This window comes from Coloeus monedula, assembly GCF_965178545.1.
Source record: "Coloeus monedula genome assembly, chromosome: 3".
NCBI classification, from domain to species: Eukaryota; Metazoa; Chordata; class Aves; order Passeriformes; family Corvidae; genus Coloeus; species Coloeus monedula.
Genome location: NC_138783.1, coordinates 34,574,069 through 34,598,222, shown reverse-complemented (window position 1 = coordinate 34,598,222; position 24,154 = coordinate 34,574,069). Strand labels below are relative to the sequence as shown.

The window sequence follows — 24,154 nt, the reverse complement described above, 5'->3', positions numbered from 1 at the left end:
GATTCTCTAGTACTCAACCTTAATATTCACCCTTAATATTACCATATTCACCCTAGTATTACCATACTGTCAAAAGAAACATGTTTAAACAACATTGCAGATATGTCAGTTGTCTGGGTATGAGCAGCTGAATGATCGCAAAGTCAAATCAGGCTGTAAGGTAGCAAAATGTGGGCTCTAAAATATTTTCAAATATTGTAGCAGTTTGTGCCTCTTTCTCCCAGCTGCACGTGCCTATGTGCATTTCAGCCACTGACTGCCAGACTCTTTCCTTACAGTTCGTCACATTCAAATTATTTGTAAAATATGTTTTCTCACAAAGCCTTGTACTCTCTGGAAGCAAGCAAGAAAAAAAATTTGCAGGGACAGTGAGAGCAAGAGAGGAAAAAAGCAATGGAACAAATCCCCAAATTGTATTTTCCTCAGCCTGTTTCTCTACCCTGCTGCATTTTGTGTAGCTCCAAAGCTGGCTCAGATCCCCTTTGGTTTGAGGTAATGACCTGGCATAGAAGTCAGCTGCTGAATCATCCTGCTTCAGCAAGAAAGTACCAGAAAAAAAGGCTGGTGATAAAGCCAGTATATGAAAGGTGGAAAGCCACAGAAGTGTGTTTCCGATGGCACCATCATCCAGTTGAGTACGGAGCATTTCTAAGTCATTCTGCTCTGAAAGATAAACCTGTACAGGGAATCACAGAACCACTAAGGTTGGAAAAGACCTCTAAGATCATTGAAGTCCAACCATTCACCAAACATCATCAGCTCCACCACTAAACTATGTCCCTTCGTACCACAGCCACGTGCTTTTTGAACACTTCCAAGGATGGCAATTCCAACATTTCCCTGGGCAGCCTGTTCCAATTCTTGACCACCGTTTCAGTGACAAGGTTCTTCTAATATCCAGACATTAGGGAATACCTATCCAGCTTCTCTGTGAGCTGCATTGTAAGACAAGTTTGATGCTGCAGTCTTCTGAGGAAGATACAGCCCCTAAACAAAGGCACGTACAGTCCTCTGAAGGCATAGGTGTGGAAATTCCCAGAACACAGTGATAAAGGAGAATAGGACAAGCAAAATATGTTTTTTAAAGTAATTAAAAAACTTCACCTTTTTAGTAGCTATAATAGACTGACATATTGATGCTTTAGGTCTTTGCTCAAAACTGCTTTTCTTCTGTTTAGAAACGTCACTGACCAGGGAAGTGGTCACAGCACCGAGTTTTCCAGAGTTCAAGATGTGCTTGGACAATGCTCCCAGGCACATGGCGTGATTCTAGGGGTTGTCCTGTGCAAGGCCAGAAGTTGGAGTTGATGATCCTAGTGGGTTCCTCCCAACACAGGACAGTCTATGGTTCTGTAATAAATGTGATACTCTGCCTGGTTGATTGTTGCCTTTTTGATAGATGCAGCTCTATTTTTTTTTACCAGTCGTTGAGGTACAAGTGTTTAGTAGTCCTTCTGGCCTACTTTACACTCCAGAATAGAGACAGGATTAAAACTCCCTAACCCCAGTATCTTTAGTAGAGAGTAGGTAAATAGCACTTTCAGAAATGGAAACCTAAAATGTCTTAGGCATTTTAACCTGGGCTTGCTTGAGCCAGATTTCAGACATTCCCTGATATTACAGGTATTAGTAAAGTACAAGCAGTACAGAAACGGCCTGGTGTTCACTTTACTGTACCCATTCACATTTGCCTTAAGTAGATATCAACATCTCCAGAATACTGAAAAAATAATGCCTTTTCTGAACAGAAGTAAAACTATGACGAATGAAGATAGCAGTTAAGAAAATAACCTAGTTTCAGCTGAAACCTCTAATTCAGATCAGATCTGCTCCATTTGCAGTTTAGTTCCAAAATTGTGAAAGAAACAAACTGCCCCAACAACTGCTAAAGAGGAAACAGCAGCAATTTCAATGTTAAATCATCTGCAGGTGTGGTCTTCAGAAGCTGGCTGATGATTTTAACACTGCCAGAGTATAAAGTTGTTAACTTTGTGCTATTCTGGCTAATTCCCAATAATTAATATAGCTGTTTAAACTCTCGTCACTGCAATTCTATTTGCCTGCTTGGCATTTGCTCATCCACTTGATCAAAGGCACAATTTGTGACACTGACTTCAAAGTAAAAATTTGCTTATTTGCTGTAAAAACACCATTACTCTTTTCAGCCTTTCCAACGTCATGTAATCAATTATAATAATTTTATTAATTCTATGATCAGGCTTAATGATTTTTTTATTTGGAAGCAAAAACTTCAACCACTGTGGGGTGATTAAATCCAATGCAGCAATTCAGGCAGATGCTTATTAAAACTGTAGGAAGGAAGGCTTTGAGAAAAACAGCTAGGTACACTTTCTTTGACAATGTGGTGATTTTCTGCAGAAAACATTTTAACATAAAAAGCTGACTTCTAGCTCTTATGTACGTAAAAGTCCCAGTCTGTTCATATTTGGAAGATAGATGCAATTTGCTGTTCCTGAGTTTGTTGGTTGAAAAAATTGATTGCATTTTCCATGGCTCATAGTTTCCATAAGTATTGGTAGAAGAAAAGCTGCTCAGAGTGCTGCCATTTCAGTGGGCAACTGAGATCCACTAAACTTGATAATATTCAACTGTATTTCACATTGCTTTTGTTCAGGGGGAAGAGAACCCACCTTTCAGTAAAGACCACGAACAACAAAGAGTAGACAGGAGGTGCTGTGTCTCCTGCTCTCTAAAGCAGCCAAGAAGCAAAATGATCAATAAGAGCACAGTTGTCTCGTACAGGAGGGCATCAATCATTACAAGTTCACAGCTCCGTGGTACAAACTTGTACTTCATGGGTGGCTTGCAGGATTAATAAGATCCGTGTGTGTGTAGGAATGGAAATAAGAAAAACGTAAGAGAAGGAGAAATGCAGGAATGGATCCTGAAGGTAAGGCAGAAAAAGGAACAGGGAAAAGGAACGCTGATAAACTATGGAAAAAAGAAACAACATCATGCAAAATGGAAAGATGACTGAAAAATCACATTAGTAAACAATGCAGAACTTAAAAAAGTCACCTGAGTCATCAAGACTGCTGACTATTTTTTGATATTTTCCCCAATTGCATCAGCTTCAGTAGCAATTTTTAAAGATTATTAAAAAGCAAATAACAAGATCTTCTGAAACAGAGAGATTGAAGGAAACCAAATGGCAAAAGGCAATTCCCATTTAAAAATATTTTTTAGAGAGATCTTTTTCTTGAGAAGTCTAAATTAGCCATTGATACCAAGACCATAGAAACAGAGAACCATAGAATGGTTCAAGTTGTAATGAACATTAAAGATCATTTAGTTCCAAGGCCCCTGCCATGGGCAGGGAGATAATGTTGTCACACAATAATAAGGTTCTGAAGATGTCATACAATAATAATCTCAAAAACTCTTATTTAGACTAGATTCTTGAAAAGAATTGGAAAATAAGAGCCAGCTCAGAAAGACCTGTTCCTCTTTTAAATGTCAAAATTCTGTTGTTTTTTTTTTTTTTGTAGCTCCATAGTCCACGAAACTACATTACAGCGAGATGAAATAACAGCTAGGAGAAACAGGAGTTTAAAAATATTGGAAATAGCTTAAGCACTACTTAGTCAGGCTGCCAAGATATTCTTTCATAAGGTTTGAATAAAGAGATTCTGTTCTCTTCATCCTGGAGGCTGCAGCCATCCAGAGTTCCTGGAACTGCAAACTTCTGCTTTCTTTTACACCTGGTACTGACAAAAGCCAGAACATTTTTGATGCATCACATCATCAAATGTATAAACACATATATCTTCTATTGAGTGAGTGAATTATCAGTATATTCCTCAGTGAAAAGGTATTATGGCACTTTAGTGCTTCATTTAAAATGTAGAATACATTCCCGAGTGTCAGCAGTAGCTGAAGTCTGACAGAAGGGCATTTCAGCTACCAAGCTTAGGGAAACAACTGGTGTTAAACCTGTCTGACATATCTGAGAAAAATCCCTCCTGTTACAGTCTGACTAATAACACCAAGATGCTGTATTGCACTTTTCAGCAGAAGGTCACAAAACATTTTGGAGAGGTGGCAAACATCATTACAGATACTTAACAAATATTCTGGTACTTCTAGACTCAGAGAAAAGAATTGGCAGAACATACAAATCCTGTGTTCATAGGATCTAGTAGTAATTCTCTGGATTTATTGCATGTATTTATTGTATTTCAGATGGAACCACCCCCTCCCCCATTTATAATAGTCCATCTCTCTGCTTTATATTCTGTGAGTATTTCACAAGGCCAAAACATCAAGGAAAAAACAGCTCAGAAAATTATAGGAAAACAAAGAATAACTATTACTATGCAAAGCATTAGAGAAAGACAATAAGAAAAAAGGATTCTTGGAATTTCTTATTTACTTGATTATATGTAAAAGACATGGTCAGGAATATCTGCAATATGCCAGGCTTCCCTCCCCAAAATAAAAAAAGTGCTCAGGAACAAGACTATTGTTAAAAAGAAACCTGCTATTCAAAAAGAATTAAAGATTAATCAGCTAATTAATACTACTGGATAAAGCATTCACCATATCAAAAACACAGAAAATCTCCTGAAACTGCAATTCAGATTAACATTTGAAAAGACCTTCAATACCTAAGAGGCCCATATAAACTAAACAGGGTCCACAGCCTGAAAATATTTTCAAGTTCCTTTGAAAATTCCTGTCTTCATTCTTCAGGCAAGTCTAACAACATATAGTGAACCAGTAGATACTGTCAGAGCTTGCTCTGCTTGTGTCCATCAGAGGACAACATTTATTTTGCCAAGACATAAAGGATTGCAATGCCTGAGGTTTACTTTAAGTTGCTGAGATTTCTCCAATTAAATCACCCACTGACAGAAGCAATTTTATTTGGTTTCTCTTCTATTCTGTCAGGAGCTAGAAAGATAACAAGATACTGTCTGCAACTACATAAATCATGTGGAAAGCCATCAATCAGAAAGCCAAGGCAAAACATCAAGCACACAAAACAATGGACTTAGCTATGTTGACAAAACGAAAAAAGCATTCTTCACTAATAACTGTTTGCTGTAACATTCAATTTTTGCACCACTTTAGGAATTTCTTTAGAGTAAGACAAGGACTCAGAAATGAAAGACATTCCTGCCCACGTGAAAATAAGAACAAAATATTACTCAAAATGCTAATTTATAAGCTGCTTATTTTGCCTTGAAACATAATGAAATAAAATCAAAATTCAGAGCTACTTCTGCCCCTTCCTTAAGAGCAGGGAACAGGCACAGGCACATTTGTGAGCCTCCTTTGTCTCTTTTCTAATCCGATTGCATTTTTATATTAAAAACCATAGATCACAGATACAGATGTATGATATATGCCTATCTGCTGTTACAGTAGGAGATAAGAGAAAAGCATTACATGATTAAACATGTAACAAGGGTTGTATCTTAATGAGGCAACCTACTGAATATTCATTGGAATCCACTAACGGACTGACTGCAGCATGGGGCTTTGCCAATGACTGCATACTGAAAGGGAGAGAGGGGGGAAAAAGGACAAAACAAAACCAACTCCAAAACACAAACAATAGGAAGCTACAAGGGCAGAGATCAAAAGTATTCTTATAAGATCATTTCTACTGGGCTGAGCCACCCTGGGGCATCATGCAGATTAGCTATACTTATGAAATGCAGTCAGTGTAAGCAAAGAAAAGGATGCAAGATTAAATTTTAGATGGCTTGCTAATATATCCACGCATACATTAATATGTCCTCTACATAACCCCAATTAATTTTGTAACTGCAAGAGAAAACTTCAGACTGCTGCTCCTGACATGTAACAAAGCCTCAGCCTCTTTCAGTCCTTCATGGCTTTTAAAGAGCCTCTGAAATGCAGCATCTTTGCTCAGGAAGAACAGCCTGTGCTGTGGCACTGCCTCAACTCTTCGTCACACCTCAACCACAGAAATTAAAGCAAATTGAACCTTATTTTTTTTCTCTTCCCTGTTTGAACTTCATCTCTTTAATAGGGTTCTTCCCCAGTAATAGGAATTAAGGGATCTCAGCAGCTCTGGAAAAATAAATGGGGTTTCTAATCACAGGTAGATTATCCCCCAAGACACCAGGAACTACATTTACACAGGAGTATCAGGCATGGTTATGCTGAAAGCTGTAGCAACCAGCTTTCTCTGTGTAAACCTGATTCCCTGAAAGCTAGGGGTATTTCCATTACACGGTCAGAGGACTTCCCTGCAATTGCTCAGACCTGGTCTAGTGGAAGGTGTCTCTGCCCATGGCAGGGGGGTTGGAACTAGATGATCTGTAAGGTCCCTTCCAACTCAAACCATTCTGTGATTCTATGTTTTAAAACAGCTATGCAGATATGTGGAGTGTATTCCCTTATACTGTTTTCCAGCTCTGGGCAGCAACATCTCAAGTTTATTTACAGGTCACATGATTCACTGCAACATCAGGAGCATCTTGGGAGTTTGCTATTTTCACAGTATCCATGACCAGTGCATGACTTTGGTTTTTATACAGAGTCCAGTACCAAAAAAATAGTCCCAAAGTTTGTTGAATTGAGAAATGAGACTGTTGCATCTGAAAAAAAAAAAAAAAATTGCAATATAATATTTTGACCTTATTTATCCAAATTGTCTTTAGAACTCAATTTTTATTGAAGTCAATGTTAATTCATGAAATAAATAGCTCTTGCCTAATCTACATTTTTAGACACAAAAAATTACTCTTCATGACAGTTTCCAGGAAGCTCAGACTAATACATTTTTCACAGAACCATTAATCATCCAGGCTCATCCTCAGAGCCTCTTTCCCCATCTTTGCTAATTTGTTGGAGAAGCACAGCAACCACTGTAGCAAGGTGTGACTCACACCTGGACAGGGAAAGCTTCAGAGGTGGGGAAAAAGCTGTTTCATTACAGACAGAAAAGGGCAAGTGGCAGATTCCAGGAGCTTTCACAGGAATGACCTTCCTGCGCTCAGGAGGATAAAAAGAAGAATGATGGACATTCAAGGAATACTACACACTCACTAGGAGATTGGAACTGAGAAGGAGAAACATCTGCCTTGGGACAGAAACAAAACACCTTTCCCACACTAGCTACAGAGAGTCTCAAAGACTCTTGTGGTCTCCTGTGCTGTTGACCAGAACTCTGTATTGGGTCCAGCCCTGTTTAATATTTTTACTGATGATCTGGATGAGGGGATCAAGTGCAAATCTGCAGATGACACCAAGTCAGGTGAGAGTGTTGATCTGCTGGAGGGTGGGAAGGCTCTGAAGGGGAAACTGGTCAGGTGGGATTGATGGGCTGAGACCAACAGCATGAAGTTTTATAAGGTCCTGCTCTTGGGTTGCAACACCCCCAAGCAGTGCTACAGGCTGGGGCCAGAGTGGCTGGGAAGCTGCCCAGTGAAAAGGACCTGGAGTGCTGGTTGACAGCAGCTGAACATGAGCCAGTGTGTGTGCCCAGGTGGCCAAGAAGGCCAGTGGCATTCTGGCCTGTATCAGCAATAGTGTGGCCAGCAGAACCAGAGCAGTGACTGTCCCCCTGTACTCAGCACTGGTGAGGCCACACCTCCAATCCTGTGTTCAGTTTCGGGCCCCTCACTGCAAGAAAGGCATTGAGGGGCTGGAGTGTGTCCAGAGAAGGGCAACGGAGCTGGGGAAGGGTCTGGAGCACAAGTCTGATGAGGAGTGGCAGAGGGAGCTGGGGGTGTTTATCCTGGAAAAAAAGGAGGCTCAGGGGGAACCTTCTCACTCTCTACAACACCTGAAAGGGGGTCATACTCAGGCACGGGTTGGCCTCTTCTCCCAGGCAACTGAACCTGTGCCAGGGGAGATTCAGGTTGGACATCAGGATGAATTTCCTCATGGAAAGGGTTGTTAAATATTGGAATAAACTTCCCAGGGAAGTGGTGGAGTCACTATCCCTGGAGGTGTTCAAGAAAAGACTGGATGTGGCACTTAGTGCCGTGGTCTAGTTGACAAGCTGGTGATCTGTCAAAGGTTGGACTCAATGATATCAGAGGTCTTTTCCAGCCTTAATGATTCTGTGACTCAAGTAATGGGTAAGACAGGGCTTCCTGCCATCAGCAAACAACAAAAAAATAAATGGAATCAATGTGCTGTGGCACTGGGAGACACAAACCTCCTTTTTCTGTAAAGCAATTTGTACAAATGCCAATGCATGGATAACCTTAACTTTGGAGACTGCTGAGCCCATTTGTTCCATGTGGAGATGGTTTTTCTCCTCTCTCCACTGGAAAGAGATTCCATCAATCCTGTAAGCTGTCAGCAACACAGCTGAGCTGCAGGACAACATTCTGGGATAGAAAGAAACAGAGTAATAGCCAGCATGGCTCCTTCCCTTCCAGAAAGTGAGGCCATCAAAGATGAGGCAACTGAAGAGGTTAGTTACTGATCATCCTTGTTTGAAAATAATAGTAACAGTTATTTACCTGGTTACTTGTTTTTGCATAATTGCCATTGATGCTTACAGTTGAACCTGGCATTAAATCAGGAAATGGAGATAGCTGGAATAGCCTGACATTTAAAATGTTCAGACAACCAAGGAGATGCAAGATCCTTTCATCGATTTTTAATTTTCAGCTTACCTTAACAAAGTGGAGTATACTGAAAAACAAAAATAAGTCTAACATCACAATAATACTAATAAAGTTCATTTAGGAGCCACAGTTATAATTCATTTAATGAACACTGATTAGCTCTGTTCCTGGGAGGAAGGAGAAGAGGTGTGTATTTAATTTAGAGATAGAACTTGCACCTCTGATTTTCAGGTACAGTTGTGTTGAATTCAGATTTCCCTAAACATCAGGGAGTCACAAGGCACTTTTTACTGAATTAGCACTTTCTAAGCCATCTAAGAAAACTCTCAATAGCGGATCATGAAGCTTTATAGAAGCAGACCAAAGAATTCTGAGCTTACTGCACCATCTCGTGTCAAACGAGGGGAACTGCAAGAAAATTATTTTAAACTCTTCATTACACTACAGACTTTTTCCTTTAAGAGATTAATGGAACACAGTTTCATCACCTCCATGAGTTGCAAACATTTATTATCTTAATATGGCAACTCTAACAAAACTTCTCCAATACTAGCATTTTCCCAAATGTTAGTACATCCACGTAACTGAAAACTTCCTTTACGATTTCAGTGTTTGACATTCAAAGTTGCTTGAGCTGCTGAAAATTGTATCTTCTGCACACTAATAAGCAGATCAACCTTTAACAGGAGTTTTAAGCTTTCTAAAATTAAGTATTTTTCAGAACTAAGTTGACTGCACATGAAATGCTATGGAAGAGTAGAAAAGCAAAGTCAATGAAAAATATAATAAGGTGAAGAAGTAAAAAAGTCAGGGAAAAGATTGTCTGGTCTGCCACACAATTTCTCTTGCTCATTATTGTCTTCTGAAAGGGAGTTATCTGGCTGATGCATACTAGATTTTAGGTACTTGTAAGATAAGAAAAACATGCCTAACTTCAATTTCAGAAAATCTATTCACATTTCTAAACAGTATTTATTATAATCAGTATCTGTGTGTCTCAAAGAGATTTTCAGAATGTATGAGGACCATGCTTCTTATTATTCAGTACATAAAACACGTGCAAGGGTGCTGAAGAAAATTATTTTTATGCTTTGGTTTCCAAAACAACTTTCTGAGGTAATCAATTATCACAGCTATCATAGAATCATAGAATGGTTGGGTTGGAAGGGATCATCTTAAAGACCATCTAGTTCTAGCCCCTCTGCCACAGGCAGGGACACCTTCCACTAGACCAGGGTGCTCAGAGCCCCATCCAGCCTGGCCTTGAACACTTCTAAGGATGGGGCATCCACAGCTTCTCTGGGGAACCTGTGCCTGTGCCTCACCACCCTCACAGTGAAGAACTTATTCCTAATATCCAATCTAAGAATCTAATAATTATGAGCTCCACTAGGGTGTTTCAGGACTATATCAAACCACATAATCTGAAATATGAAATTACAGCCAAATTCTTTAACAATTTGTATACTTCAAAATTTAAGATGCATCTGTTCTATGCAAACATGGGCCATATCAGGCATTTTGAATCATGGGTGTTAATGAAAAGATGGTCTGAACACTTCCATCCTGAATGGAATGGAAGCATTCAGTTTCAAGAACCCCTGGAATGCTTTACCTGGAGGTGTACACAGGGGAATACACAGGCCCACAGTTTCTCTGCCTGAACTTCAACCATCCACAAAACTTTCCTCTGAAATGATGCAAGCCTGTCCTCAAGCTGACAAGCTGGCTTATGGCTGTAAACTGAGATGTTCACTGAGAACTGGGGAGTGGGGTGATGGTAGCAAGCAGTCTGCATGCACAGACAAGGTGTAACACCTATGACTTCCACAGGTGGCTGTGGGCACTGGTCAGTTCTGACAGCTAGAATCAGCCATCCCAAAGGGAAGTTTTGTAATTGTATGATCTTTGCAGATTTCTTTCCAAATGAACAAAAATGTATGGAAACAAGCAACTCTTTTTCTGCCAAAGTCAAGTCACTTAGGAAAAGTGATGTGATTAGGATTGACATGTGGCTTTGTCTTGGGACAACATTCTGGTTCGAAAGAATCTTACCTAGGTTATTTTTATGCTCAAATATTTTCCTTTTATGATACTATTTCAAAACAAATATTGGGTAATCATTCTGTCGTCAGGGCATCATGCAGCCACTAAACACAAAAGACTGCTTCAAAACTTTCTGGAGAGGTGCACTGTGGTGCTGCAGTCCCAATGGAGAAATTGAGGCAGTGAAATGCAGCCTGGCAGTGACTTAACCCCACCCAGCCAGGCAGCCAATGTGCTTGCTGGCCTTGGTGAGTGGTCAGATGGACCGTCCTAATGACACACAGGATATGATGTGATCCCTGGCTTGGTGTTAAGGAAACTTCTCAGTCTGACCATTCACAGACTCTGACAATCACACTCCCAGCACCAGAACCAGCACCAAATGCATTCCTCAGCACCTGGTACAAGCAGACTCCTGACCTTCAAGTACGCACGTTTTCCTTTCGCACCAAATGCTCTGACCTGTAACCAGAAAACTGAGGCAGAATGAGTCAATCTTCCCAGTGCAAACAGCTCTTGGTGGAGTTTCCTGACAGCATTATCCTCCTGCGACTGCCAGTGTCTACTCACTCCTAAGAAGTTACCTGACAGTATTTGGACCCCAATACTTGTTATTTATCCTCAGAGCAGGATTTAAGAAGTTCCACTTCTCATGTGAGTCAATGAAATATTTAAACTGCAGGCATTATTTTCCAGTTAATCTTTAAGAATCCAGTGTTTTACATTCCCCTAGGAAGGTGTGCTATGGGTTGAGAGGCAGTGTGCCTCAGATTTCACCATTATTCAGTGCAGCTATGTTCACACAATACAGCTGAGAAGATGGCAGAATACTTAAGGATATCAGGCTACAGGCTGGAAAGTCTGCAATTCAACACAATAACCGATTCTGAATAGATTTTGGAGTATTCGGAATGCTATTTCTCAACTATGCAGAAATCACTGTGACCAAAACTTCTGAACAGGTCTTTCAGTTAACTGCCAAGAGTAAAAGTGAATCCAAAGCAGGTGCTTCAGACAGGAAGGGCAACACAATGCCATGAGCTCTAGCAGAAGACTCCTTCAGCCTCCTGAGATAATTCTCTACTGAAGGTTAAAAGTTGGGACATAGCAGGGGAAAGGAAGCAGGAACTTCAAAGCCATTTGAAGAGACAGATAGCTAAATTTAGATTAAATGGCAGGCATGAGATAGTATTAAGTGACAAATATAAGACACTGAATCTGAAGAAAAGAAGGGAAAGGGACAGAGTCAAAGACAAAAATCCTCAGGCTGAGGAGAGAACTTGCAGGAGACTTTACAAGAGGAAATACTATAGAGCTCCTCTCCCAGCATCACTTAGAAAATAGCAGCAGACAAAAACTTTGTCCTGTTACAAGAGCAAATAAACTGGGAGCTGTTTCAAGGCATTTGTGTATGTCTGGGGATACCCTTGACCTCACTTCACAATGAGCTTTTTGACATCATTGCTACATCTCAGCTTGGATTATGTAGCCTTAATTGAAAGTCTCCAAATGTGAAGAATAATGTCTGGTTTTGACCTTCATGAATAAGAAACACCACTGTAATCATAATACTCAAGGAGTCCTAGAGGAACAGGGGTGTTTCCTTCCCTGACCAGAAGTTGCTTGGTCTGTGATTGTCTCCTGATGATACACAGAGGCCTCATGGAGGTAGTCCCTTCCAAATAACTGAAGTGATACCTCAGCACAATATGATCTATCACTGCTTAGTACTGTTGGCTTCTGCAGTAGAGGTTAGGTATTAACCCAGAAAACTGCTAAAACCTGAAAAGACAAGCATCATACAAACTAAGCACAGGACCAAAAAGAGCAGAGGACAAAGATTCGTTCACATGGCTATTCCACAAAGGCTCAATGAGCACCAGCTGTATTCACATCAATCTTTAATAATAAACATTTCCTTTCACTTGTAACCACACTGTAAACACTGTGCTAGGCAAGCAGTGTCCATTTCACAGGCTCTGAGCACCAGAAGGAGCAAAGCCCATCTGCCTTGTTTGCTGCTTAGTTAATTGCTGGAATTAAACCATTACCCAGAACATCACCACCTCTAGTAAAGAACATTATTTTTTTTTCCCCTCTTCCCAGGCCCAGTAGAAACTAAAATAGAAAACCCATCATGCTAATCACTGCGTCTATGCTCCTTCCACAAGAGAAGCTCTAGGAATATTTTCAAACCATTGCATTCTTATAAAAGGGCAAATGTAAATTTTCAGGAATGGATTTCTTTTTGGTTATTATACAGGTTCACCAGGAAGAGAAACATTTTTGCCCAACAAGATATATCAGAGGACACCAGACACACATACAGCTAAAGCTTCTATATTTTATAAATAGTTGCCTTAGTTAACAGAAAGATATCTCTACAGAACTCTGAATTGCATCAAAACCCGCAGAAAACTGCAAGTGCTTGAGCAACAAGGATATGAATAGAGGCAAATGAGCTCCCTTTTCAGACATAACTTGTGACTTTGATAAATCTTTCTGAGAGATGAAAAAACTAGGATTCCATCAGATGGTTACATTTACAGTATTTTTTTTTTTTTTAAGTTCTGAACAAGGATAATCAGGAAGGGAAGTCTGCCATTTCAAAATCACCGTGATATTGAGGCTGAGAACCTGCATTATTCCTTTCACAATGTACAGAAAAAACAGGCTCATTTGCCAGGAATTATTTTTACTCAAGCAAATCCTCACATGTATACATAAAGCTCTGTCAACTAAACTATCACCTGTTCCACTACAGTGAGCCTTAAAAACCCATCACAGGACAGTCAATCTGCAATGATAGGTTTCAGAAAGCAGCTTGTCTGTTTGTACAACAAAGTAAGTTTCCCAGGCATTTCATGCTATGTGTTTTCTTGTACTTGAGGACTAAAGCCATGAGTAGTATCGATCCTACCTTCAAAGGAGAAATGTGCGACTGTAAAACGTATCCATGGACATTCTCTATTTGAGACAAGTTCTTCTCCGACACATGAACAAGCTCTGGGCCTCTCACTTCATGGGTTAAACGAGGCAAAGTATGGTCATGTGGAGCATCCTCATCTTGATAACGATATTTCTAGAGGACGAAAACATCAAGGAAGAACAAATAAGCTTTTAGGAGGTAATTCCTATATTTTAATATAATTATGGAATAACAAAATATGATACAGTAGACAATAATCATCAGATTTCCTATGATTGTGGAGAGACTGAGTCATTATTTTTTAAACATTTTATCAAAGAGAGAAATGTAGTATATGTCACTGATACACCAAACTTTCACCATCAAATAAACCTTAGAAATGACACACTGAAAATGAAAAAAAAGAGACGTTGATCAGCTAAGCTGTAGTGTCAGATCACATTTCACATCCCTGTGTTAATAATTGCAGTTCTATAGCCCTTCTCTGCAAAATATTTGAGTTATTTTCCACTTGGCAGTGTGTACTCTGCTGCTGGAGAGCACACACACTTCCACAGAGCCACAGTCCAGCAGAAGATTCCCCTGCAGTAAAGTTCTATCCTTACCCTGAGCATTAATGGGGTTATACCCTTCTTCTCCATAGAGAGGCAACATGAGATAAAGGAGAGAAGATCCCAAATGAAGCTTGTAACAACAAGGAATATAACCCTAAAAATTAAGTTTAATGACCTGATCTGTCCTCCAGCTAGAATGCTTTGTAAAAAGGTGCCATCCCCTCAGCTGCGTCCTGAGCAGGGGGCTGCTGGATAAAAGCCTAAGATTTATTTGGATGGCCATATAAACAAAATAAATCTGAAGTCCAGGTACAATCACAAGAACATCCCAAAGCAGACCTCTCCATGCAGCAGAGCTCTCTGCTGCTCGTCCACTTCACTTTGACCACTCAGCTATGGAGTGTTTTTTTCATTTACTCATCCCTCCAAAGGAAACCACCCCAGTGTATTCCTGCCTTCAGTCTTATGTATGGAAATGTTTCAGCAGTTGCCAATTATTTTCAGAATACACATGTGACATGATTTATTCTCTTCTTCTTTTCTGGGATATGCCTGAAGCCTTCACATATTCACTTTTCAGATAACATAATTAATGAGTATATGAAATGACTGGCACCAGCCAAATATTATTTGAGCAAGAAGCCATCAGTCTAATAGATAGTAGTCCAGCCAATATCACATTTAAGGCTTGGCACACAGATCATTTAAGCCACAAGCAATCAATTATTTTTTTAATCGAGTGAATACTCTTTCTAAAAAGACAACTACTCCAAAACATCCTCTTTAAAGTGAGTCATTTGCTAAAATGTAATTAGGAGAAATAAGAGCAGAATACCAGTCATCTCATTAACTCAGGAATGGGGAAAATGGAAATGTCCAGTGACTACTTTCTAAGGAGACAAGACAGCAGTGACAGAAGCCATAAGAAGCTCTATCATAGAATACAGTACATTCCAGGTTGGAAAGGATCTTTAAAAGGTTATTGAGTCCAACCATCCAACCCAGCACTGCCAAGTCCACCACTAAACCATGTACCCAAGTGCGCAAGTGCCACATATACATAACTTTGAAATATCTCCAGGGATGGTGACTCAACCACTTCCCTGGGCAGCCTGTTCCAACACTTGATAGCCCTTTCAGTGACGATCTTTTTCCTAAGGTATAATCTAAAACTCTCCTGGCACAACTTGAGGTTGTTTCCTCTCATCCTATCAGCTGTTATTTGGGAAAGAGACCAACCCCAACCTTGCTATACCCTCCTTTCAGGGAGTTGTAGAGAATGATAAGGTACTCCCTGAGCCTCCTTTTCTCCAGGCTAAACACCCCCACCTTCCACAGCCACTCCTCACAGGACTTGTGCTCCAGACACATCTCTGGCTCAGTTGCCCTTCTCTGGTCATGCTCCAGCCCCTCAATGTCCTTCTTGTAGTGAGGGATCCAAAACTGAACACAGGGTTTGAGATGTGGCCTCACCAGTGCTGAGTACAGGAGGACAATCACTGCCCTGGTCCTGCTGACAATACTTTTGCAGATACAAAAATTTATACATAAATATATATAGGCTTCCCACTTCTCTCAAGTTCCTGATCTTCTGGGTGGATGTGGGAGGAGTGGAGTCCCTCCCACTATAAAGATTGAGAGCTGCACTGCAAAGTAGGACTTGGAGGTCCTTGTGGATGATAAGCTGGACATAAGCCAACAGTGAATGCACAGCCCAGAAAGCCAACCTCGTCCTGGGCTGCATCAAAAGAGGAATGGCCAGGAGGTCAAGGGAGATGATTCTCACCCTGTACTCTGATCTTGTGGCACCCCACCCGGGGCACTGCATCCAGCTCTGGGGTCCTCAGCACAAGAAAGACATTCCCTCCTCTGTACCTGTCAGAGCAGGTCCAGAAGAGGGCTACAAGTATGATCAGAGGAATGGAGCACCTCTCCCATGAAGACAGGCTGAAAGAGCCTGTTCAACCTGGAGAAGAGAAGGTTTCAGGGTGAGACCTTTCAGTATTTTAAGGCGGTTTATATAATGGAGGGAGAGGGCATTTTTACATAGGCATGTAGTGACACGATAAGGGGGAATGATTTTAAATTGGAAGAGGTTTAGATTAGATTTTAGGAAGAAATTTTTTCCTTAGTGTGATGAAGCATTGGAACAGGATGAACCTCCATAGCAGGTTGTGGATACCCCATCCTTGGAAGGGATGTTCAAGCCCAGGTTGGATGGGGCCCTAGGCAATCTAATTTAGTGGATGTCATCCCTGCCCTTGCAGGGGGGTTGAATCTTTAAGGTCCCTTCCAACCCAAACCATTTTATGAGTCTATGATTCATTCTGTGATTATATATACATACAAATATATACAATAAAATAGATATGCTATTCTGTCCAGATCATTTTTGCAGTTTTGCACTGCCAGAAGCAGTGTGATGTGGCCTTAACAAGAGAACATCTCTTTGATCATCAGTAACTCCTTTCCCCATCACCACACTGCAGTGTAGCTGTTGCATAAACAGAAGCCAAAGCCCAGAGGAAATTGATTCACCCTGAGCCCCATGATCCCAAAGAGCAGAACACTTGTGTGGATCTCCACTGATAGACTTGCTTTATAATTTGAATTGATCTATTTATCCAGTAACTGCACATTCCCAGGACAACTTCAGTAATATCCACGTTCATGTGCCATAAACTGAAAAGTTTACAGAACAGACTTCCACTTTTCTATTTGTCCTTGTCTCCCTCCCATCCCAAGCCCAGCCTTCTCCTTCTTCACAAAGTATGAGCATAGAACATTTCTGGGTCAGTCCTGCTATGGGTTTGCCTCATGTTCTTAGCACCGAACTCATTGATTTTCATACATCTTTCCTCCCACAGCATCTCTTCGTTGAAATGCTTTCAGCTGTGAACCAAAACAGCTTGACACAGCAAAAATCCAGTGGTAAGGCTGAAAATACCAAACCAGAGTAAAGACTCTCCTGCAGAAATGCCTCATTTGTCTCCATCACCCTGCTCTGATGGGGTCCTGCAAATGTCCTTGAAAAAAAAAAAACATTTCTCTAGAAACCTTTCTCTAAGGATTAATTCAAATTTCTGGAGGGAAAAGCATGATTGCACGGAACTGCTACTCTTCACTTCACAAAAGAACAGGTGGATGTCTTATGATAATTAAATTACAAATCAGTCCCTGCTGCTGACAGGGTATTGTACACTGCCAACTAGCATCAGATATTTAAAATCCTCTGTAATTACCTATAATGGGGGTGTGGAGTGCGCTGCTGTGAATTTTAAATATGAACATGCCTTTTTATAAGAGATCATTCTCTCTACAATGTGAGATTATTACAGCATCACTGCTACTCACATCATACTGTCTAAAGGAGCATTTCTAAGGCTGTGATTGCCAAAGAGATGTCAGCTAGACAGAATTGAAGACACGAATCCAGCAGGAGGTAATAGTCAAAAACCTTAAATTTCAACGAAGGCAGTTCTCAAGTTACAATAGCCAGTCTATTGCATTGGTATGAAAATACAGATGTTCTTACAACCTACCTTTGACAGATTGTCAGTGAATCAAGATAGCTGGGAATCTGTCATTCAGTTCTGAGCCAAAGGGAACTGGTAATTTTTACAAAAGTTTGTTGTTTACTTTTCCTTTTTGTTGTTGCCATCAGTTTGCGGAAAATACAAATAGAGCATTTCATTTTATATCAGATCAAATTGACCTCAGCTGCTGAACGTGGCCCAGCTGGAGGTGTCATTCAAAAGCACATGTCCCATTCTCTACACAGCTCTTTGGCTGGACCACACTCCAATACATCACACATTCCTGCTGCTTGCTATAGGAGGGCTGCCAAAGGAGGGAGCTAAGTGTGGTACAGGAGTGACAGGCTCTACAACATTCTGTGAAATGAGCAGCCAGTGAATCCTGGTCTACAGAGAATCCTGACCTACTAGAAAACATGACATGTCAAGAGACGCACGAGCAAAAAAGCAACACTGCTTTTCACTCAGCCAAAACTTTAAAGTAGATACAGCTGATAGATAGTAACAATGGAAAAAGTGCCACCACATACTCTGAGACCCATTCATGGGTGGATCCTGCTCCCAATCGCTCTCAAAGCCAGTGTGCTAGCCAGTGGCCAGTATATTACATTTTGTCTTGGGAAACAACAGCAATACTACCAGTTTTAGCTCTTACACATCAGCATTTTGAGTCTTGAATACAATTTCTGTTTTACAGTCCTCCTAAGGAGGGGCCAGGCTTCTGCTCCTTACACGCTGTGGGTCTTCACATAAACCATTTAACACTGAGACCAAAGGGAAAGGAATTTCTGCAGGAAATTTCCCACGTGAGACAACGACCTCTTACCGATCCAGTTGTCCCATTGAATCTGGAAACAAGCAAGGTATGCAACTGGGTTCCAACACTACCTTCTTCTTCAGTCTCACTCACTTGCCTTTTCTCTCAAACCAGAATTTGAGCTGCTTTGCAGCTCCCAAGTAGTTTAGCCCCATTGCTGGGCATTTGCTGGAACCTGGACATGGGAGCTACCATTGAACAGGGCAAGCGACACCCACCTTCTGCATGAGATTAGGTCCAGGGTTCAATACCCCGGATTTGCTGAGAGAGGTTATGGATGCCATATCCCTGGAAGTGCTCAAGGCCAGACTGGATGGGGCTCTGAGCAACCTGCTCTAGTGGAAAGTATCCCTGCCCATGATGGGGGAATTGGAAGTAGATGATCTATAAGGTCTCTTCCAACTCAAACCATTCTAGGATTCTGTCATTTGTTCTCAGTATTAGCAGCCAACAAAAACTAAAACCATAATGGAATTGGTCCATTTCAACAAATGAGTAATATGTAAAGTCCCATTAAAAAATGTTAATGTCACCTTGTCTTACTTCGGTGCTCAGTATTTTCTTTGGTCTTCAATGTGTTGAATTTTACTGTCACTGCTCTCCAAAGGCAGCAAAATTCAATGTCATACCAATGAGCATCTTCGGAAAACAAACTTTACAATTTGCACACACAAGTCATTGGGCATTCATCCAATCATGAGCAGAAATAATATTACTCATCCAACTGATTGCAAATGAGCAACACAGCTTGAATTCTGAATATTTGCAATCAATCTATAGAGTAAAAAGAGGGAAAAAAAATACTCTTCTCATTACATAAAATGGAAGAAATCACAATCTGCTTGCCAAGACTGTGGAAGTAGATTAGGAAGCTTAAATCATTGAATAATTATACTTATTGTGAGTGACTTGCTCTTTTGCTTATCAAGTAGATTTCCAACAAGATTGTCACTGTATCACAGCAATACCTTCCATCCAAGAAGCCCAAAGAGCTTTACAAGTGGTAGTCAAGTCTGATAACATCCTGTTGATGTGCATCATCTAAAGGTGGGTAAAATTAGGCACAGAAATACAGCAACTCACTCAAGGTCACAGAGAAAATCAGTTCATTAAGCAGTAGTAGAACTGAGGAGATTTTTCCAGTCTGCTTTTCTAAGTCCAAGATCTAGTGCACCTACACCAACTTTGATAGCAACAATAATTATTATTTAAACATAAGGCTGATGTTTGCTGATGCCACTGTAATTTATTTTTACTTTTTTGGTTTGGTTTTTTTCTTCACAAATGTTCCAGGGTAAAGCAGTCTTTCTAAGGTCAGGAATTAGGTTTTTCTCTCTCTCAGTGTAATAGCTAGCAGTGCTTTGGGTAATTTACTGTGTGCTATCTCAGAGAGACACAGTGAATTTTAGAAGACAAGAGGTTTCCTCTAAGAGCCGAATTAGTTCACAGAAAGAACATTATCAGTGCTGAATACTGAGAATTTGCATAGATTTTCCATTTAGTACAACAAGAAGTTTTGGGGTTTTTTTATAGGAGGGAGAAAAAAAAAAAGTATAATTTCTTATCTCAGTTTATTGAAAGCACCAGGTTTTTGCCCAAAGCAGGAAATACATACTCAGTTAAAAAAAAAAAAAAAAAAAAAAAGAAAAAAAAAAAGGGGAAAAAAAAGCAAGTATAATACAGTGGAACAAATACGTTTTACAATATTCTCCTAATCTTATTTTTTGAAACCCTAAATAATTTTACTTTTCATGATGAAGAAGAAGTGAGATGGACATTAGCCAAAGTACCTCTTCCTTTTATCAGCTGGAGGTAGTTGCACCTTTTCCTCACAAGATGGCAGAGTAACCATCGAGTTAAAGCATACTCTCACTTTGAACTATGATGTGTTGCAGGGGAAAAAAAAGTATTTATGCAATGTCATAAAACTTCAAACGATTCTTATTTTGAACTGACCTGATATAAAATTATTTTAAAAAAAGAAAAAGACAGCAATCTTTTATAGCAAGTATACATAAAAAAGCAGTGATCATACATAAAGCTGGCAGATGGAGGAAAGTTTTAACAGTTCATGAAAGTATCAAAAAATTATAAGCAAGTAAGAACCTATCAGTTTTTGTGAGCTTTAGAATGAAGAAAACCACTATGTATTGACAAGATTGAGACTAGCCCAGAATGCTGCATTCCTCCAGGAATTCTAAATCCTAATTAAAACCGCCTGCATGCAAATCTGTACCATGAGGTATTCAGCTCCATATGCTGCATCACATTTTGGACCTGTTAACAGCATCAGTTTATTCCTCTGGAGGCTGCTACTTGCTATCCAATAATTTAAAATAGATTTTCTACTTGAAGTTCCAATATACAAAAAGACATTCTAAGAGGGTGGCTTTGCTTGGATTAAATGGTGAATGTGGCTGCAGATTGTAAAAATCAGTAACAAGAAAAAAAGAAAAACCAGCTAATACTGATTTTTTATCTAAGGGGAGCAAAGGAAAGACGTGGGTGAAACTGTACCATTTATCAGCATCAGGCAGTAGCCTTTCTCTATCCCTCTGTCCTGCAATAACATCACTTGCTCACTCCTTTTTATAGTGTTCAACTATTCCACTCAAAGTATTTTTTTTCTGATATGTCCATGTTCCCCCATTTGCTGTAGGAGATTTCATGCCTCCATGGCTCCTTTGTTTTCCCCTGCAGCTCCCCATGCAGCCCTAGATGCACATCCCCATTGATCCCTTTATATCTGCTGCAGCAGCTCCCCAGCACAGAGGCACGGAGCCTCACAAATTCTCCTTTTCCACCCCTTGCCTGCCCTAAAGAGCAGCTTCTGGCATGGGGGAGCTGTGCTGAGGTTACTACTGAGTGGTTGGGGAGGCAGAGCTGGGAAATGCCATCAGTTGCTGTGTCTCAGTTTCCCTGCCAATAAGGCTGTCGTGGGAATGCAGCCTGGCAAAACAGACACCTTAGGTTTACATCAGAAGAGTACAAAGTAATCATGGAGTGTAATAAATAAATTATGGATTTGCATTGCCTGAAGCAAAGGATAAAAGAGAAACAATGAAAAAAATCACAGAACAAATGGCTTGCCCCTCCTGTGCTTTTGGTACCAAAAATAAGTATTTTAATTTAGTCCAGCAGCACGTGATACAGCAGGCCATTTGCATGCTGCAGCTGAAACCCTCTCCCCTGTCTTCACACAGGAATTATGTGTCTGCGGGACTCCAGTATCATTTTTCACAGAATTAGGGGGATTCTGCCAAAATTATTTTGCTCTACGAGGCAAAAGGATGCTCTCAGGCTAAGACAGGTGAATGCTATTGTAGATAACTGCTTCTATTCTTGATGTTACCACAGAACTCTCATGCAATGCTAGGCTTTTCACAAAACAACTTTCCACAGGTGTAGAACTGAGATATTCCTCACTTTAAAATGTCCTGCAAGCCACGGATGGCCATTTTTTGCAGAAGAGCTGAGCATCAGCAGCTTCAGCTGAAATCAGTGAGAGCTGGACTTTGTACAGAAGAAATACCATGGAATCCTGTGCCCTCAGTCACCTGCACACTAAAGAAGTTCTTCCTCATTTCTGCCTGTTGCCTCTTGTCCCGCTGTTTGGCACTAGTGAGCAGAGCCTGGCTCCCTCCTCTTCACACCCTTCCTTCAGGCACTTACATACCTCGATAAGGTCCCCTCAGTGTAAGAGGAAAACCAATGAAAAAATTAATAATGGAGCACTTGGCACTCTTTGCATTAAATAATGGATGAAGACATATGTTGAATGTAAAGTGCCATGTGAAGTACCACTCCACATGACTGAAAGAAGCAGAAAGCCCATGAAAAGAAAAGTAACCATGTAATTAAAAATGTATTAGAGTTGATGCATATTACAATACTACATTACAATATATGGCCACAGAGGGCCTGCAATAAAGTTGCTTAGACCATCTCAATTCTTGCATTTCCTAAATCTGAGCAGTTACCTTTATCACCCTGCCATCCTTTAACAGTTCTTTGAACACAGTGTATACACACATAAAAATACCTCACAAATTTTAATAGCATTCCTGCTTCTTCCAGTGTGAAGAAGGTATAGAGATAAGAATTTTCCAGTGTTTTTGGAAAACTGACTCTTCTTAAATAAAAATACAAATGCTTTGTGTACATAAACTTGACAATTTCACTGTTGTCACCCTGATGATCCTAGACCGTTAGTTCTGAAGATAACATTTTCTACAAACCAATTTATGTTGGAGCTGAACAAGTTATTACAAGTCTCAAATATTCTTCTTATCAGTTCTCTCTTTGAAAAGCTATGAATTTTTACCAAGAGAAAAATGGATTTAGCCCATTTTAACTAGATGTTCAATAGGCCAGCAAAACACATTTTTGTCAGGTGCATTTGCATGTGCTTGACACTCATAAGGGTTGAGTTAAACATTTCAGTAGCAGGGCACTTATTGAAAAAACAGCTTTGGGCCTTTGGGTCTTAATCCTTCCACAGCCTTTCAGTACAGCATAATTGTGGTAAAATAATCTACATTTTCAGATACTTTAATAAGCCCTGGTTAGTGCACAAGCAGGCAAAATAGCTGTAATTGTAAATAACACAGAGAAACAAAGATATTGCATTAACAAGGGAATATTTGCTTTACTGAGGCTATTGTAAAAACCCGTATTTCCACATTTCATCTCCACAGCAACCTAGTTCCTGATCTAAGGAGTTTATGGTTCCGGGGGAAGCTCTTTCAGCTCAATGATCTGATGGTGACACATCAGGATAAAAGTGTACCAGGTCAGGGGCTGGGCAGCAAGGGAGTACCCCATTAAACTGGAGTACCCCAGTAAACCTCAGGTACACTGAGCTCAGTGTAATGGGAAAACTGCTTGGGTTTACACCTCTGATGAATTTACCACTCCTTGGGCCATACTTTACCTGAAATTAGGAGGGAACATCCTGTCATCATTTTTATTTATTCTATTTAAAAATAAACTAACAGAGATATTACACTTGCATTTTCTGAAGTGCCATGGGAGCCTGTCAGCACAGCTTTCCTCAGTTTTTCAAGTGCCATAAGGCTTAGCCTGAACCAAGGCAGCGAGTGGGTCATGGAGAATAGAACTCCAGGTAGCAAAGCAAAACTGCAGGAAAGCAAGGGATATATGCACAGATTTCTACTATCTGTAGAACTGCTTTTAGACCTAGGCATCTACTATTTGCCTTTGTCTTACTTGGATATGGAAGCATTTTTCACATTTGAGCTTAAGTGTGGGAGTCAACCAGCACTTTCCCTGATGGATGAAGACAGTGATTCTCTGCTGGGGCTATTGTTGTTTAGGGATCTCCTTCCACAGTCATGTCGGAAGAACAGGCATATATTTTATTTTTAAGTGCTTTGAGCACTCATATTTTAAATAAGCCAACTGAGCTTTTAGTCTCTGCAAACATAGAGTCCATGCTTCAATTGCAGAATCATAGAATCATTAAGGTTGTGAAAAACCTCTGTGTTCATCAAGTCCAACCACTATCCCAGCACTACCAAGTCCACCACTAAAGCATACCCCTGCCTGTCACATTCATGTGCCTTTTGAACACTCCCAGGGATGGTGATTCCACCACTTCACTTGGCAGCCTTTTCCAATGCCTGACCACCCTTCCAGTGAAGAATTTTCTCCTAATATCTGATCTAAACCTC

General features: G+C 40.3%; 1 protein-coding gene across 5 annotated transcripts in view; it reads right to left on the bottom strand.

The window, feature by feature from the left end:
• The window catches only part of DLG2 (discs large MAGUK scaffold protein 2), a gene marked incomplete at both ends in the record, with an annotated part of 992,680 nt that overhangs the window by 516,954 nt on the left and 451,572 nt on the right, over positions 1–24,154 (bottom strand). For all 5 annotated transcript variants that reach the window (XM_082277305.1, XM_082277307.1, XM_082277308.1 and 2 more), the window contains one exon: positions 13,546–13,707. In XM_082277305.1, coding sequence (XP_082133431.1) covers positions 13,546–13,707 — 162 coding nt within the window. The remainder of the gene's footprint in view (positions 1–13,545; positions 13,708–24,154) is intronic.